Below are 18,640 nucleotides of genomic sequence, written 5' to 3'. Positions count from 1 at the left end.
ACATACCGCTGCTTTTTCTTGTTGAAGTGCCTGGGCAGCAAAACGGGCCACATGGTTGATGATTGGAGCAAAGTTGGTTGGGCCGTAAAAGCGAATGTGAGGAAGACAGGCAGAGTAAGCCTGTGCAATACCCTCCACACCTAGACGGAGAGAAATACAAAATGTGTTTGAGTTTCAATTAACATTAATGGTTTGAGAAGTGGTGATGGCAGGAGAGAGCAGAGGTGGGGACTCGAGTAACATGACTTGACTCGAGTCAGACTCGAGTCACATATTTTTTGACTTGAGACTTGCTTGACTAACATTGATAAAAGACTTGACTTTGACTTGGTATTCATGACTTGAGACTTGACTTAAGCTTTTGTTTTTAGGATGATTTTTAACATCTGTCCAGGGACTACAGATGAAAAATAGCCTGTTGGCTAACTCTGGCGCATTTACAGAAATGTCAATCAATGTGCACTGTCCCTGTCAAATAAATATATAAATAAATAAATAGATAGATGACTTGAAAGGACTTGACTGTTTAAAATTAAATATTTGCGTTTTGTTTTTGTAGTGAGATATTACGTTTAGTTTTTTCGAAAAACGTGATTATAGCGCCGTGCGCGCAAACCTATAGGCAGTGATGTACCTGAACGCGTTCAATGAACGATCGTTCATGAACGCGTTCATATTTTGGGTGAACGTGAACTGAACGTACTGTATTTCCACTAGATGAACGTAATTGAGAACGTGTTCATTCTCAGCGCTGTATAACGGCGTTCAAAAGTGCGTTCATTCTCAGCACTGTATTATAACGGCGTTCAAAAGGGTGCCAGATTTCATATGCCTTTCAGCTGAAAACCCAGTTAAAACACACCGTAAACAGGCTTCAAAAATAATGCGGAAAACCACCCAATCTGGCAACAGCAAGCTGCCTGTGTACGCGCCTGTCACCCCTGGCTGTCGCACTAAAATATACGTCATCAGACTCCTCACAACAAACAATGTGGAACCGCTGAACCGGCGAGCATTGAATGAATGAATGAATTAGTATGGACCATAGACTGTATATATAAATGGACGTAGGGTCCGTGACATCACCCATAGGATTCTGCAGAGTTGCGGTGAAGCCCTTAGTAGGCGGAGTCGGCCACTAACGGCTCGACAGTGACGCCAGAGTTCAACTCCCGCCTTCTCCAAATAAGGGCAAAGAGGCGGAGCCTGCTGCCACCGAGCTGGAAGTTCCAGAGCTAGCTGAAGCTACCAAGCTAAGCTAACATGCTCCCCATCTGCACGCTGCCGTCGCATTTTACGTTTCTAAGGTAAGCGGACATGAAACTATTCAGCAAAACTATAAATAATAATCTAAGTTATTGAGCTTTTAGCATAATACTTCAGAATCTTAAAACCCCTTAACGTTTGTATGCAATTGTGCTAAATTCAACACTGGAATCAAGCAAATATTAATATGTTTGCATGACATTAGTTATTTATATTTTGATATCACTTAACTATACGTTTAATACATTTAAGTCAAGCTAAGGTACATGTGATGGTAGCTAGTTAGCACTCTTACCTGTGAGGCCTCCTCCAAACAGCATAATAACCAGACTATCATTAAAACTAAGTACCAGTTCTAGATCCTTGACTTTAGACAAACAATTCAAAAGACAAAATGTATTTAAAGACCAATCTTTATTTGAATGTGCCTCTTAACCTGAGATATTAGTTATACAGTAATAGTATTGACAATCTAAAAAAACTGAGCAACTCAACAGTCAACTTTATGTTTCTTATTGTCTAAAGCATTTATTATTTTCATTTTCCCAATCTCATATTCAGTGTGGACGGATTGAGACAGCATGGTGTCCAGAGAGCTGCAGAGACTTCAGGGAGAAACCTCCGTGTGATGGACGTCCTGTCTGTTGGTTTGGAGAGGACTGAGGGTCTTTCCTCTGCGAGGAGGACCAGGGCTGATGAAGGAGCCCATGCTGGGCAAAGCTGATACCAACTGCACAGGCCTAGTCGGTCATTTTATTTGACTAAATGTGTTTAATACATTTAATAGGTTTACACCTTCTGTCCATATGTGCTTTTTATTTAAAACATTTGATTAACTTTTGGTTCACATTTCAATAAATTGTATTTGTATTTGCACTCCTTTTGTCCATTATTCTTACTGAAAATGCTAGATTACACATTCACATCTGACTGAAGATTGGCCCCATTTATTTGTGACGTTGCAAAACAAGGTACATGTTGTGAAGCTCATAAAGTGAGGCAAATAGAAATAATCAGCTGATGGAGTGTAGATGTGGAAATCGCTGCATTCGATCAGCTGACTGTGTTTACAATAAAAGTAGTTTCTTAGTGAATGTCCTGTACTGGTCTTAAAATCTCATAACATCAGCTTTTAATGTTCCTCTTGGATGTTCTTCTTGACCCTCAGAGAAGGAGAAAATGTCCTGTCTTTCAGGCATGTCCTTTCCTAACAAAAATGACAGGAAACATAAAACATATTATTGCAGAACAAGTGTGTTATTTATGAAAGCGGTGTGTTTGTGTGTTTAGGGGCTGTAGATGTAATTATTTTGTAATTGTAATGGTTTTTTTTATTTCAACAATGAGCTACAAAGACAATCAGATTATGAATGAACAGTATGAAGTTCATCAACATTGAAATATATGTTATTATCAAAATAATATTTAACTGTTATCAAAACGTAGTGCAACTGTAGAAGCTTGCTCTGTTGTCTCACTGAAAGAATAACTTTTACCACGTTTTTTACAGACAATATTGAGAGATAAATAGTAGCAGTTCTCACTATGCGTTAAATATCTTTGCCTTCAATACATTAAATTAGAAAGCTGACAAAGTCATATTGCTTGTTATCATCTAAATGTAACTTTTTGCATGGAAAAAACCCTCAACTTAACTGATGTGTAGGTGATCTAGTATTTAGTATTGTTTAATGGAATGTATATCAGTGTATTCAAGTCAATACTTCATTCATTTAAACCAATATCTTTCTTGATTCTTTGTACAGTATGAAAAAAGAGTCTTTGTACCTGTGCTGAAGTTCACTGCTGTGAGGAGTCCAGTTCTGTCTCTCACTCTCTGGTCCAGCCTGTCTGCATCACCTGGACACCTTAAACAAACAGATATATATATATATATATATATATATATATATATATATATATATATATATATATATGTATATGTAAAGTACTATGTGTACAAACAATATAACTGATTCTCTTCTGTTGAACATGTTGGATTGTGTATTGTCCGAGTCAGGGGCCTTTTTATTTTACTGTAACTTTGGAAGTTGTGTTACCAATGCTTACTGTTTATTTGATACCTATTTGGTAATGCAATTAATAAAGACAACAAGGTTTGGGTTCGTTCTTCAGATGACTGTGACGTTAACGTGTAAGCTCAATAATGAACTCCAGCTCAACCAACCATATTGTAATATCTAAGTAATCATCTTGAAATATGACATTAATAATTGTAATATACACACATCTTATTGTGAGGTTGATTTCACATACACTACTTCGACATTAGCTTGTCTACATACTTGAGCATAGCCAATTTAAATTAACCTTAGATGCATACAGTTCTACCTACATAATAAAATATCTCTAAGTTACAAGGATGTAACCTTATTTTATCAACCTCAAACAGAAGCCGTTTGTTCAACAGTATTATCCCACTTAACACTTGTCTATTTCGTTGTAACCTTTATATATACAGTCTATGATTTTAACTTGGAGGCTACGATTACAATCGTTAGCACCGATGTAGCTACCACTAGCTTACATGCTAACCCAAGCCTCACCATTCATTACGTAGCTGATTAAAATCATTAACACATAAATAAAGCACTAGAATTTCACTTACCGCAAAACCGCATTCATGCACCGTCTGTTTTAACCGCAGAGCGAGTCACAATAGTCCGATATATAAGCATGAAGAACAAACAACCACGGCCGGCTACAAGTTGTGTTTGCTGGATGAGCTGAGCAGGCAGAGTCCCTGTAGCTAGCTTCACGGAGCAGCTAGCAGAGAGACAAGAAGCTAACAGCGGCAGGCACTTGACAGGGCCGTCACTCAATGTGACCACGCCCTAATTTATGCACAAACTTTAAGACCTAATATAAATAAAAGGGTCGCGTTAGAAAACAATTCACTCACAGATCCATAATCATGAAGGTGGAATCTAACTATATCGATAATAAAATGTATGGAGCCAGGGGTAGAAACATGTTTTTTTCTGCTGTAAAGTTGGGCATTTTAACATGGGGGTCTATGGAAATTGCTCCTTTCTGCAGCCATCGCCTATCGGCCAATATATGAACTGCAGTGTGTGGCACTTCCGTATTGGCTTCCCGGCTCTACCCCACAGTTTGCCGCTTGGTATGGACGAAGCCGAGAGCAGCTGCAGCAGCACTCGCTCAGAGTCAGACTCTACGGCGTTGGCGTATGAGCATTTAAAAGAGTTTTACGTTAAAGTCAGTACTGACTCAGACGGAAAAAATCTAACGTTTGCCTGTAACCTTAGTTTCATACCTCAGCCTGGTTCCTACCTTGTGTTGTGTTAGTACAGAGTTATGTCGGCACATGTTTATATGTTATATGTTTGCACAATGACTACTTTCACTTTTGGTACTTAGTATATTTAGATTATTATACTTAATAAAGACCATTCAAGCAGCACGTTTTTCCTCATGTTTTTGAAAATATACTGTAGAGATGAAAGCTGCAGCTGCTACTAGTGTGGACTGAATGGGCGGCAGCAAAGCGTTATGGAAATGCCAGTATTCTGATTGCTGTCTGTGGTTCTATATGGGTTGTGGCAATCATTTTGACAAATAATAGCTCGCAGCAACGTATTGAAAAAATAACTATAAACTATAAATTAGTTCATTTTTGAAACCATGAACTTTAGTTAAAACATTTGAATTATGAACTATGAACTGAACTAGTTCATTTTAAAATTTGTGAACTGAACTAGTTCATTTTAAAATTTGTGAACTGTGAACTGAACTAGTTCATTTTAAAATGTGTGAACTGTGAACTGAACTAGTTCATGTAGAAAGTGAACTTTCCCAACACTGCCTATAGGTTACTTACGTAACCCCAGTTCTCAGAGTAACATGTAGTGAGATGTCTCACTATGGGATGCGCCTCATCGCGGAGCAAACAGAAGCATCAATCTCATTACGCCAATCCTGATTGGCTGGTGATCTTGACGTCAGCGTCAGGGAATCCACCCCCTATAAGTAGCTTGCGCTACGTCGCATGCGTCATTCAAAATAAGCACCTCTTCTCGCTTCACCATAGCAAGGAGGGCCGTCTGGTGAGACATCTCACTACATGTTACTCTGAGAACTGGGGTTACGTAAGTAACCTATAGTTCTCATTCATAACACTCCGTTCGATGTCTCACTATGGGAAATTGTGGCTCCCGTATTGCCAGACGAGCTTATCTCGAAAATCACCAAACCAACCAGAACTTAACAGGTAGAGCTCTGACTCAACAAGGTGCCCAGCACTGCTCGGGCCACACTAGGAGCAGAGACGTCTAGCCTGTAAAAGCGGACAAAAGTTAGCGGGGAGGACCAGCTCGCCGCTGCACAAATGTCTTGGATGGAAACACCCTTGAACAAAGCCCAGGATGTAGCCAGACCACGAGTCGAATGAGCCCACAGACCCGAAGGTGCCTGCAAACCCTGACTCGTATAGGCCAAAGCAATTGCCTCCACAATCCATTGGGAGAGCCGTTGCTTAGTAACGGGCTTGCCCTTGTGAGGGTTAGCCCAGGACACAAAGAGTTGGTCATTATGACAAAACTCTTTTGATCTGTCCATATAGGTGCGTAAAGCACGGACTGGACACAGCAAATCCGGCTGCTGTTCCCCGGAGGAACACAGTGGCGGAGGAAATGCCTCAATGTCAATTGGGGTACATGAACCAACCACCTTTGGTATAAAGGCAGGGTTGGGCTTCAACAACACTCTCGTTTGCCCTGGGGCGAACTGAGTGCATGAAGGATGTACAGATAGCGCATGAATGTCACTGACCCGCTTGGCGGATGCCAGGGCCAGTAACAGCACTGTCTTGAGTGACAAGTGCTTCATGTCAGCTCCTTCTAGGGGTTCAAATGGGGTCAGGTTGAGCCCATCTAAAACCACTGCCAAGTCCCATAATGGCACCAGTGACCCGGAAACAGGGAGGAGCCTGCGAGCCCCTTTCATAAAACGGCAGACCAAAGGATGTTGGCTAGCCGTCTTACCCTCAAAGCCCACATGGCATGCAGCAATAGCAGCCAGGTACACTTTGATCGTAGAGAAAGCTCTGTGTTTATCGATCAAGTCCTGTAGAAATGATAAAATCACCCCGACAGGACATTGAAAAGAGATGTGTCCTTTTTGAAGGCACCACTCCTCAAACACCCTCCACTCATAGTCATAGAGAGACCTGGTGGAGGAAGCTCTCGCACTCTGAATAGTGTTTATCACCTTCTGAGGGAGTCCCACTGTATTCAGATTGTACCACTCACGGGCCAGGCCCATAGTGCCCAGCGCTCTGGGCGTGGGTGAAAGATCGCCCCCCCCCCGCCTGAGACAGTATGTCCCTGCGTAGTGGGGGCTGCCATGGCTGCCCGCACAGCAGCTGATATATCTCCGCCAGCCCGTACATTGCGAGCCAGGGCGGAGCTATCAGGATAAGTGTGTGGCATTGTTCCTTCACTCTGGCCAGAGTTGGGGGTATCGGAGCCAGGGGTGGGAACGTGTACAGAAGGCCCGGAGGCCAATCGTGCACGAGCGCGTCCACGCCTAACGGTGCGTTTAAATCACGCATTGAAAAGAACAGCTGACATTGAGCATTTTCTTTTGATGCGAACAGATCTACCGCGGCTCTGCCGTAACGCACCCACAGCTGACTCACAATCCTTGGATGTAGAGTCCAGTCTGCATATAGTGGTGCACCTCTGGACAATAGCTCTGACCCGAGGTTCATCACTCCTGGTACGTGGGTCGCTCTCAGAGAGAGGAGACGTCTGCCGCTCCATAAGATCAGTTTGCGAGCCAGCATGTGTAACTGGAGAGAACGCAAACCCCCTTGGCGGTTTATACACGATATTGTGGTCGTGTTGTCTGTCCTCACGAGGACATGATGTCCTCTGAGAAAAGGCAGAAAGCGTTTTAGGGTGAGGAACACCGCTAAAAGCTCCAGGTAATTTATGTGCGCCCGCTGGAGGTCTCTGCTCCAGAGACCCCTCACCGGATGACCTTCGTAAATACCTCCCCAGCCTGTCAGACATGCGTCCGTGGTGACCACCTTCCGTGAAAGGACAGCACCCATAGGCACGTCCCGTACTAGAAAAGTCGGGTGCAGCCAGTGGCGTAGTGCCATTACGCATTTCACAGTAACCATTACTCTCCGCGCGCCATGACGCGCGGGGTTTAGTTTTAGAGCGGCTACCCAGCGCTGAAACTCCCTCATGTGTAAGCGTCCCAGTCGTACGACCAGGATGGCTGACGTCATGAGCCCCAGTAACCGCAGGCATGATCTGAAGAGAACATGTTTGCGCAGCTGGAAATGAGCGAGACAAGCTCTGAAAGCTTTCACTCTTTCCGCTGACAGGCGGGCTGTAAAGGGCACCGAGTTCAGGTGTAAACCCAGGAAGAGTACAGTCTGTGCTGGGCACAACATGCTCTTTTCTGTGTTTATTATGAAACCCAGGTTGAGCAGGTGCTTTACGAGGACATTTGTCTGCGTAATCTGACTCTGCTCGGCGGGTACTATAGATATAGCCCTCTTTTCTAGAAGTGAGAGAATCTCTCTCTCTAGAATATGGGCTGACTCTCCCCGGGCTTGTGAATACAGAATGCCCGAGAAGCGAGGGGGGGTGACAGCGAATTGGAGTCTGTAGCCCTGTGTTACTGTCTTGAGAAACCCAAGCAGATGTTGTGAGCATCTTCCACTGTATGCTCCTTAGAGCCAGCGGAGATGTCACGTCTCTTACCCTCTGAGTCTCTATTTGTTGTGTTATGGGGCCCTCTAGTGTCTGAACACGGTGGTGCCCCATTTCGACAATCCCCACCGACACTGCGCATGCGCGTGACGGTGGTGCCTTCACAACCCCAGCCGGCACTGCGCATGCGCGTGACGGTGGTGCCTTCACAACCCCAGCCGGCACTGCGCATGCGCGTGACGGTGGTGCCTTCACAACCCCAGCCGGCACTGCGCATGCGCGTGACGGTGGTGCCTTCACAGCCCCAGCCGGCACTGCGCATGCGCGTGACGGTGGTGCCTTCACAGCCCCGGCCGGCACTGCGCATGCGCGTGACGGTGGTGCCTTCACAGCCCCAGCCGGCACTGCGCATGCGCGTGACGGTGGTGCCTTCACAGACCCGTCTATTATCCGCCTTTTGAGAGAGGCCGTAGCTGCTCTCAGAAGGGGAACAGTTGACGGACTGTTTATTGTTTTTATTGTTTTTCTTTTCATTCTTTTGAGCTGCGCCCTTGGCCTGAAGCCTGGATGCGTCAGCGGAAAATGGTTTATTTGAGAAACAACAACAAACTTGTGACATGTGTTTTTGCGGACTTGAGGATGGTGTTGAGGCATCTCTCGAGGCGGCGGGAACACATCTAGAGCTGGGGAACCGTGGACTTCCAGCTCTGTCACAGAGGGGAGAAGGAGGGGCTGTCAGGCCGCCCGCTTCTTCTTCCTCGACTGCTGGCCGAAATTCTGGGTCGGCTGCGCCTGGGCTGCAGCCGGAACCGGAGATTTTCTAGGCCAACTCGCCCTCGTCTCCTGCCTGGGCTGGGGACTCGGGGCGGGCTGCGACCTCTGCTCTTTAGGTATTTTGAACCGAGCAGGGTTCGAGGCAGCTTGGGCGAAGGACTGCCGCTGTGAATGCAGCGGCTGGACCCTTCGAGGGAGGCAGAGGTGGAGGGCCTCGTCCTCCTTCTTTTTCGACTCGCATCTCCTCTGCATGGAGGCGAGAGCGGAGCCGAAAATCCCCTCGGGAACGATGGGCATGTCAAGCACATCCTCCTTTTCCCGGTCTGGGAGGTTGGTGAGGTTGAGCCATCTAGCTCTTTCCTGCACCACCATGATCCCCATTGCCTTGCCCGTTGCCTGGACGGCGCAGCGTTGGACACAGAGACAAATGTCTGTGACCGCGGCCATCTCGTCCAGAACGGCCGGTCCAGGATTGCTCGATAGATCCTCGCAGAGCTCCGCTTGATATGCGGTTAGCAGCGAGGAAACGTTCAGAGCCCTGGCGGACAACGCTGCGGCTCTGTAGGACCGTACAGTCATGGTCGACTGGAATCGGTCCACCTTCGCTGGCAGCATGGGGTTCCTGCTTGGTGACGGGCCCATCCTCGGTAGGAGGTGGGCTGCCACCAGCGGTTCCATAGGCGGTATGCGGAGCAGGCCGAGCCTCTCCATACCGTCACAGTCTAGGGAGGAGGAACCCTGGATTGGGGCCTTGTTGCTAAAGGGTCGGTCTCTCCACGAGATCGACACCTCATCCAACATCTCCGGGAAGACCGGAAGGAGTTGCCTCTTTGTCCTCGTTGCTTGGGGAAAATGCTTCCTCGTCTCCTTGGCCATTTTGGGCCACGGGATATCTACCCTGGACGCGGCACGCTGACACACGGCCTGCAGGTCCATGCTCAGACAGGGCGAAGCAGGTGTGCTATCGCCCGGGAGAGCAGCCATCGCTCCCGGCTTTGCAGCTTGAGCCGATGACATGAAGATATCGTCTTCTTGCTCATCCGAATCAGACAGGAGGAACTCAGAGGCATCCTCTTCGTCCTCCATGTAATCCAATTCCAGGACATCCTCCGCGGGCGAAACCATGGTGAGGTCTAGCCGGGAGCCCCAGCTTGGTAAAGCGTGGGGCTCCGTTCCCGCGTCTCTTGCCGCCACCGGGTCCCGGCCTGACACGGCGCGGGATTCCGGTTCCGCAGCTGCCGCTGTTAATGAGCCCCAGACCGACACAGTGAGGGGCTCAATCTCTGCGGCGGACGCCCCCGCGTCTTGATTGCCAGCCGGCAAATCAGTGGACATGAGGGGGTCCTGTCCCGACAAGCTAGCTTGGCGTGCTAACCGTCGGCGGAGGCTCTTTATGGTGAAACGGGCACAATGCCCGCACGAGCCGGGGTTGTCAATAGCCTCCTGGGCGTGTTCCAGCCCGAGGCAGGACGAGAAGACCTGGTGTGAGTCTGTGCCTGATATCTTCAACCCGCAGCCTCCGAGTCGAGCCTCCGAGTCGAGCCTCCGAGTCGAGCCTCCGAGTCGAGCCTCCGAGTCGAGCCTCCGAGTCCCTGACTCCTCTGGTGTGAGGGAGAGAGGCGTCCATCTTGTTCGCCGCGTGGCGTGGAGAGGACCCGCTCGTAACAGGTACGTCGTCGAAAAAAAAGTGTTACCAACCTGTCCTTAATCCGGAGAAAAAAGGACGGTGTAGGTCTTTTTTCTCAAAGAATATTAACTGGTGTGTCAATATTCTTTAATCCTTTCCTCCTCCGTGAGAAAGAGAAAAGAAAAACGTCCTCGCTACCGTGGTGTCGGTAGTGAGGGAAGCAAGCTAGCAACGGGTGTGTTGCTAGCTTGAAAAAATCAAAACCGTATCTTAATTTCCGAGGAAAGAAACGGCGAGGTTGATTATAATACTAACTGGTGTGTTAGTATTAGCAGTCTGCTTGCGAAGCAGAAAGAGTAGCCGGCGAGCGCCCGTCGACCGAAATTTAGATTTGGGTTCAGTCTGTGGACTGTTAAGCTAGCCCGGCTACCATAGAGATGTGCTCTGAAGCGAGAAGAGGTGTTTGAATGACGCATGCGACGTAGCGCAAGCTACTTATAGGGGGTGGATTCCCTGACGCTGACGTCAAGATCACCAGCCAATCAGGATTGGCGTAATGAGATTGATGCTTCTGTTTGCTCCGCGACGAGGCGCATCCCATAGTGAGACATCGAATGGAGTGTTATGAATGAGAACTGGCAACCCACTAGAAGGCAGGAGTGTCAGTTAACATGGCAGCAGCTAGCTTCACTCCACAAATAGTGAAGTTTGGATTCAAGGATTAATTTGTCGATGACGGTAATAAGAAGAGAACAGCGATATGCAGGGTCTGCAGCATACAGATCAGTGACACGACCACCACAACATCCAACTTCATTCGTCACTACAAACAACCCCACAGAGAAAGGTGCGTGCATGTGTTGTGTTAGCTAGAAAGCTAACGTTAAGTTTAAGCTACGTTAGACTTGGTTTCAAATCGATTAAGCAAAGAGAAGACAAAACGGTAAATGAACACTAGAACCGCCAAGGGAGAGAGAGAGAGAGAAAAAAAGAGAGAGACAAAGAGAGAGAGAAAAAGAGAGAGAGAAAAAGAGATGCCTCGTTTATTTCCCCTGTGTTATTATCAGAAGTTACTGTAAACTTTTGAATAATGTAGTTCATCTACTTTTAGTAGTTTGTTTAAATGTTTTAATTATGTTGTTTTTGTTTGTAGAAGTGCTTCATTCCTTGATTTATTGTAAAATGAATCTGAACTTTTTGATCTGTTATGATGATAAACTGAAGCAATTTCTAAATTAACCCAATTAAGTGAGTTTTAAATCGTCCTACTTAGTTTATAAGGAAATTATGAAGAGGGACAAATTAAATGATTTGAAAATGATGTCTATGTAGGCGCTGACGCTGTTGGCGCTTCTAGTGTTAACAGAAATTTAAATTAAATATGTGTAATGGCAAATGCAAATTAGTCTCTTTTCGGCGCCTCCCGCTTTTTTAACGCTGATTTGGGTGACTCGTGTAATTCGTGGAGAACCGACGAGTTTTCGTTTTGGGGGGGGGGGGGGGGGTCCGTCTTTTTTGAAGTGAGAAGTCCGTCAGTCGGACTGACGGACGGACAACTTCTCACTTCAAAAAAGAAGAATAAATCTAGACCGCAAAATAATTAAACAAGCGAGTGTCTGTTTTTCCTGGCCAATGACAGGTTCATTGAACACAACACGAGCGTAACGTCTCTTCACGTTAAGTTCCCCACCCCTGCTGTAAATAATAATAAAAACCCTTGATTTATAACTTAACATCTCTGTCTCCTATTGATCAGAGTATATTATAAAGAATAGCCAGTTAATTGAAGCATTATAGCACAGGCCTTTGTCAGATGGTATATTTGACACTGTTTTTTTTCTGCTTCGAATAGTTCTCTCTTTTTTCACCATAGCTGTGTTTGCATCCCTGTGTATGATTTTCTTACCTGGAGTTCTGCCTTTTTGAACAGACTTTTTGAGTCCTAGCTATATTGTCTGCAGTTCTAAGGTTAATATTGATCTAATATGATTGTCATCGGTCTAAATTAGATTTCAAATGATTAACTGTGTATGTAATGAAGATCATAGTGTGGGTTGAATCCATTTTCATAACCACTGTTTTTTAACTGATTTAAATGCGGAAACTGGGCTTATTCATCAGAATTTCGTATGACTTGACTTGACTTGCTTGACCTGAGCAATGACTTGACTTGACTTGCTTGACTCTCACCACAGTGACTTGGGACTTGCTTGATACTTGTAGGTCAAGACTTGAGACTTGCTCATGACTTGCACATGTAGGACTTACTCCCACCTCTGGGAGAGAGGCTTACATAATTTGAAAGTGTGCATGCTGTATTGGCCCCATGGATGAGTAGGATCGCCAGGAGATCCAGGTGTTTTTGTTTTCGAGAGTCAGGTCCTTTTGGCTTCATGCTCTACTGAGCAACCTTCATAGTAAATAACAGGGCCACGCCTCCAACGCTGTATCCAACTCTCTTTATACTTCCATATGGAGAGACATTTTAACCAAGGGCCAAGCTGACGATGATTGTCTCTCGTCAGCTTTTTCAGACTCGTATCAGCTTAACCAACCAGACAATTAGAAGTGTGAATGAGGTCTTTTGTTGAACACTCTCCTTCTTTCTCAATCACCTGCATGGCTTTTTGTTTTACGACATTCAAAATATGGCATATCAATTAAAGGAAACAAACTTGATTTTTTGCTAAAATATGATCACTTGTTAGTACCTAGAATGTTGTTTGTATCAACTATAGCAGCACTTTATCACTGCTCTACTCTAAATCAGGTTTTATTTTTTGTCCTGAAACTTTTCATTGGACTTTAGGCTAAGTTAGTTTTTCCAAGAAAATATGAGCTGTAGTGTCATAGTTTGCTAACCTTACAAAGAAAGTGCATTTGTGGAGTACACACAAATATGTACGCACAAATATGTTTTTGAATTTTTTTTTATTAAGCATAACCGCCTGCAAAAATATCAAAACAAGGTGTAAAGTACTGACGAATTACAAATATATTCTATTGTAGATAGATCAAGGGAAGGAGATTACAAATATATATATATATATATATATTATAATATATAAATATTGACCTGATGAGGATGCTAAATGGAATATCAGGGGCTCATTCAAGCATTTACAATTATTCTGATGGGAGCATGACTTTGGGAACTACATTTCTTATCCATCCATCCTACAGAACCACATAACAACCTCATTGTGGCGCTAGAGAAGATTCAGGATAATACCAAAATCATTAGGATTTATCATCTGAGGACCATGAATGTCTGTTACCAATCACAATGAATGTATTTATAGTCTTCAACAGCAGAGAAGCTGTGAATTAATACATGTGAATGCACCGCTCCACATCATATCTGCTTTGGTCAGGAGCAAATGTTTGGTAGCGTAGCATTCATACTGCCAATTTAGAGAAATGTCTTGTGTAGAGTGTGTAGGTGAAGTGTGAAGTTGTTATTTACTCAAATATAGCATCTGACAGGAGCACCCAGATCTTTTTTTCAACCCGGTATCACGGCAAGACGTGAACATGTGACGATTTACCATGCTGGGAGACGTGAAGATGTCAAGATTTCGTCCCTTCAAACGTGACAGTTACACGGTATTGTTAACCCATGTTCACCAGTGGAGAAATACCCGGAAATGCCAAGCAAATGCTACCCCGACGGTCGGTTGTTATTGTCAATATTAATATAATAATGATTTATTTTTTAATAGTCACACTCGATTGCCGATTTTCTTGTTGCCCCAGCTGGTCGACACCTCTTTTAGCAGAAACAAAGGCTACATTAATGTATTAAATCGATGTTAATCCATGCGTGTGGATGTGGAATTAACGGACGTGACGTTGTACGTTGTGCGTTGCCAGGCAACAGCTTCGGTTCATGTTAATTTACAAACTCTTCAACTACAACCGTAGTTATATTTAAAAACATGTTAGAAGGCCTCACGAAATACTTTAATGTAAATTAAAATGTAAATGTGAAGGAATGTGTGTATAACAAAATACCGTCATAAACTAAACCGGAGACAGACGTAGGCAAGATCCTCAGCTCGATGATTGGATGGTTTAGCCGCAATGCACGCTGGGATTTGGTGTTTATGCGATGTGAAATCTGAAAACATTTAAAAAAAATAAAATAATACTTTATTCCGAGTGTGCTTGTTTTTCTCTTTGAAAGTCATCACATAACGGCATTGTAATACACTGTTCGGCTGCATTAAATATTACATATCTGCCGGAGTTCTCTATTTATAGAGCCCTGATGAGAAGACTTTTAGACAAACAGGAACAACTGCCGCCAAAACTGAAAACGTGAGCAGAAGCAGCTAAAGCACGTCTTTCCTACGCCGAAGAGGAAATTAATCTAAGGCTGGAAAAAGCTAAGTTGGAAGCATATATGGAAATGCTCAACATACAGAAAGAGACAGCTGCGGAGCTGAAGCAGAAGTATTCGAAGCTGCTGAGGATTTAGACATTGAGAAAGAAAGGAGGAAAAAATGTTTACGCTCTGTATCATTGGAAGCAGTGTTACGCACACAGCAATATGTTGTTGACCAAGCCAAAATAACGGAGGCTAAACCTCAACTAAGTGATCATTATGTACCAGCAAATACAAAGCAAGGCATTCACAGCTCAAACCAGAAGCCAAACCTTTCATTCTCCATCAAACCAATCTTGGATCCCAATCACCTCAACTTACCTCACTGCAGCCTGGCATCAACAGAGACGAGTGTGCTCGTGGTTCACGCAATGTAAAGTTTGAGAACAACCGTTGTACTCCTGGACAGTATTACAGGCCTCAAAACAGGGGCAGCGGGTGCTGTAGGCTAAGGAAGGCTAAGCCTTCCCAAATATTTGTGTAACTGCATCCTGGTAAAATAAAAATATAATGTCTAATGTGTGTGTCTTCGACATTAGCGCTGCTATGCAGCCACCTGTGCCCTGTACGAAGCCAGTTCAACATACCCTGGATACGTTTGAGTTATCTTAACTAACCCTAACAAACGAGATCTCGCTAAGCGGTCCTACGACGCTGGTTATCAACTCGGTAAATCGAGCCAGGGTTTCTCTCACCAGCTGAGAGCGCGTTCACGTGAAAGGGGCGGGATTAGCTACATTTGACCAATCACAAACAGGGACAAGTGTACTGACAGCGCAACATCATACTTCATTAATGAAAAGTAAACTAATATTAGACAAATGAACTTTAAACATCCATGATGACTTAAACATATAATCCAGGATACAAGCCACATAGTTGCTGCAAGGTGAATACAGAACAACTCGTTAAAAAATAAACTACAGAGTGTTTGAAAGCGTACAACAGTTTTATGATACTGCCCCATCTAAGACACGAGGGGATCTGACTTTATTACATTTGAGTTGAGTGTTTCGTCAACTTAATGTGTTGCTTAAAATAATACGTCTGCATACAGTATATGTGACAATGTAACTAAGTGTTGCACGGCCAGATACGGCTCGAGAAGCTGACTCAGATAAGGAAATATTGTGATATCGATGTGAGATCGATGATCTGATTGATGATGTGATATGAATGATAAGTGCGACACGTCGGCGTCTCCCCTGCATACGGCAGTTCAAACTGTATTTCCTTTTTCCTGTAATGTGACTTGATAGATTTAAACTCCGCACACTGAGCTCTGATCGGTCAGCAGGCGGTGCTTTCACTGAGTTGATCTCTTTTCTATAGACGCTGGGGCAGCGTAAGATGAAAAAAAGTTATTTAGCCTTCCAAAACCTGAGCCTCACGCGCCGCCTATGCCTCAAAACCACAGTGGTAATCCTTCCTCATCGCCCCATCCCATGTCTCCAAATTACAATCACGACGACTCAAACCTGAATGACTTTGTGAGATATTTTGCATGGCACAAGCTTGTTGCTACAGGTTTGCTTCAATTCAATGAAAAACCTCAGAATTACAGAGCATGGAAACGGTCTTTCCAGACCGCAACCCGGGGTTTAAACCTGACACCAAGTGAGGAGATGGATCTTCTGCACAGGTGGCTTGGTAACGAGGCAAGACAACACGTCGAAGAGATAAGAGCAATACACATAAATCACCCCGAAGCAGGATTAGCAATGACATGACATGACAGACTCGAGCGAACATATGGCTCACCAGAAGTCATTGAAGACACTCTGTTCAAACACATTGACACCTTTCCTAAAATAACAAATCAAGATTATTCCAAACTGACAAAGTTAAGTGATCTATTAATGGAACTTCAATCTGCCAAAGCAGAGGGAGACTTTCCTGGTCTCTCCTTCCTCGACACAGCCAGAGGCGTCAACCCAATAGTTCAGAAGCTTCCATTTGGTCTGCAGGAAAAGTGGGCATCAGTCGGTGCATCCTACAAGCGGCAAAATCTTGTCCACTATCCACCCTTTGACTTCTTCGTGAACTTTGTCAGCCAGGAGGCTATCATGAGGAATGATCCGAGCTTCAACTTCGCCTCCCACACAGACACAGCTAAACAGAATGATAAGACAGGTTGGAAACCAAACAAATATCGGGAGGTCTCTGTCCACAAAACAGAGATCTTCCCCGGAGTCGTTACTGAAACCGGTGAGCCCCCAACAAGATCTGAGGACTTTGATAAAATGTGTCCGATACATGAAAAGCCACATCCACTCCGCAAATGTCGTACATTCCGAGCAAAGCCCATTGATGAGCGTAAAGCATTCCTAAAAGAGAATAATGTGTGCTTCAGATGCTGTTCTTCGTCATCACATTTCGCGAAGAACTGTAAAATGAAAATTCAATGTTTTAAATGCAAAAGTGAAAGACACCATACAGCACTTCACCCTGGACCCACACCCTGGATGGAGGAGGTGCTCCCTGCTCCAGAGCATGGCGGGAAGGAGGAAAAAACTTCACCTCCTCCTCATGTCACCACCAAATGCACAAACGTCTGTGGCGGAGATCTGGCAGGTAGATCCTGCTCCAAAATATGTCTTGTAAATGTATATCCATCAGGCCACAAAGACAAAGCAATTAAACTGTATGCAATTTTGGATGAACAGAGCAACAGATCATTAGTTCGTTCACAGTTCTTTGAAATGTTCAGTGACCAAAGTCTGAGTGCTTCTTACACATTGAGAACATGTGCTGGAGTGAAGGAATCAGCAGGAAGAAGAGCCAGTGGCTATGAAGTTGAGTCTCTGGATGGAACTGTCCACATCCCATTACCCAGCCTCATAGAATGCAATGACATTCCTAACAACAGAAATGAGATCCCAACCCCTGATGTGGCTCTCAATCATGCACACCTCAAGTCAGTGGCACACCTCATCCCAGACATTGACCCACAAGCCCCTATCATGCTTCTCCTGGGTCGGGACGTTATCAGAGTTCATAAGGTTCGCAAACAGATGAATGGCTCACACAACCAGCCTTATGCTCAAAAGTTAGATCTGGGGTGGGTCATTGTAGGCAATGTTTGTCTAGAAAGCGTCAACAAACCATTGACGATCAACAGCTTCTACACGAAACCCACAGAACTAGAGCGTCCTATTCTCCAAGTCACTCAGGATTCAGATGGGAAAACCTCCTGTGATGCTGACCACCTTGGAAGTACTGTGCCCAATCTGGACCATTTGCCTTTTGTGCCGACAGATCAGAACCCCACAGATCATGCAACACGTTCGGTGGTTCCAGGTCATTTAAAAGACACTAACTGGCTGACTGGAACCAAGTTTCTGTCCAAGCCAAAGCCAAGTATCTCTGAGAGCACCATGATCTTGTGGATCCGAGTCCAGACCCAGATATCCGGCTTCAAGTGTCTACTTTGAGCACTGCAACAGCTCACAAGCAGCTTGGTGCCCAGCGATCTACCAAGTCCTCTTTATGGGAGTCACTCACTCCTTCTGTTACTCGCCTCTTGCACATCGCATGTGTGTTCAAGGCAACCCCAAAAAAGAACAGTTATCGTAAGGGCTGGCATTGCTGCGAGGCAGAATTCACTGTTGAGGAATCCAATCAGGCCACAGATATCATCATTGAAGCATGCAAGAAGTGGCAGTTAAATCAAGTACCAAGATATGAATGGCCTCTTCGACTGACAACACAGACTTTTCCTAACAAAAACGGGAAGTTGCATCAGGTCGAGGTGAAGGTCATCGACCCAGGATGGACTTTGTTCTTTCTTAGGCCGGTTGCAGAGATGGTGCCTCTTCGCCCCCCAGATGGCTAGGTAATGGAAGTGTTCTAGATTTGGGTGACGTGTATCACGCC

At 44.9% G+C, this 18,640-nt stretch overlaps 1 protein-coding gene across 2 annotated transcripts in view; it reads right to left on the bottom strand.

Moving 5' to 3' along the window:
* cpne2 (copine II) overlaps window positions 1-18,640 on the bottom strand; it is a 97,647-nt gene that overhangs the window by 15,972 nt on the left and 63,035 nt on the right. For both annotated transcript variants that reach the window (XM_034205891.1, XM_034205892.1), the window contains one exon: window positions 7-140. In XM_034205891.1, the coding sequence (XP_034061782.1) occupies window positions 7-140 (134 nt within the window). The remainder of the gene's footprint in view (window positions 1-6; window positions 141-18,640) is intronic.

This window comes from Gymnodraco acuticeps, unplaced genomic scaffold (assembly GCF_902827175.1).
Source record: "Gymnodraco acuticeps unplaced genomic scaffold, fGymAcu1.1, whole genome shotgun sequence".
Classification (NCBI taxonomy): Eukaryota; Metazoa; Chordata; class Actinopteri; order Perciformes; family Bathydraconidae; genus Gymnodraco; species Gymnodraco acuticeps.
The sequence above is the reverse complement of the archived record's forward strand: the minus strand, read 5'-3'. Positions and strand labels throughout refer to the sequence as shown.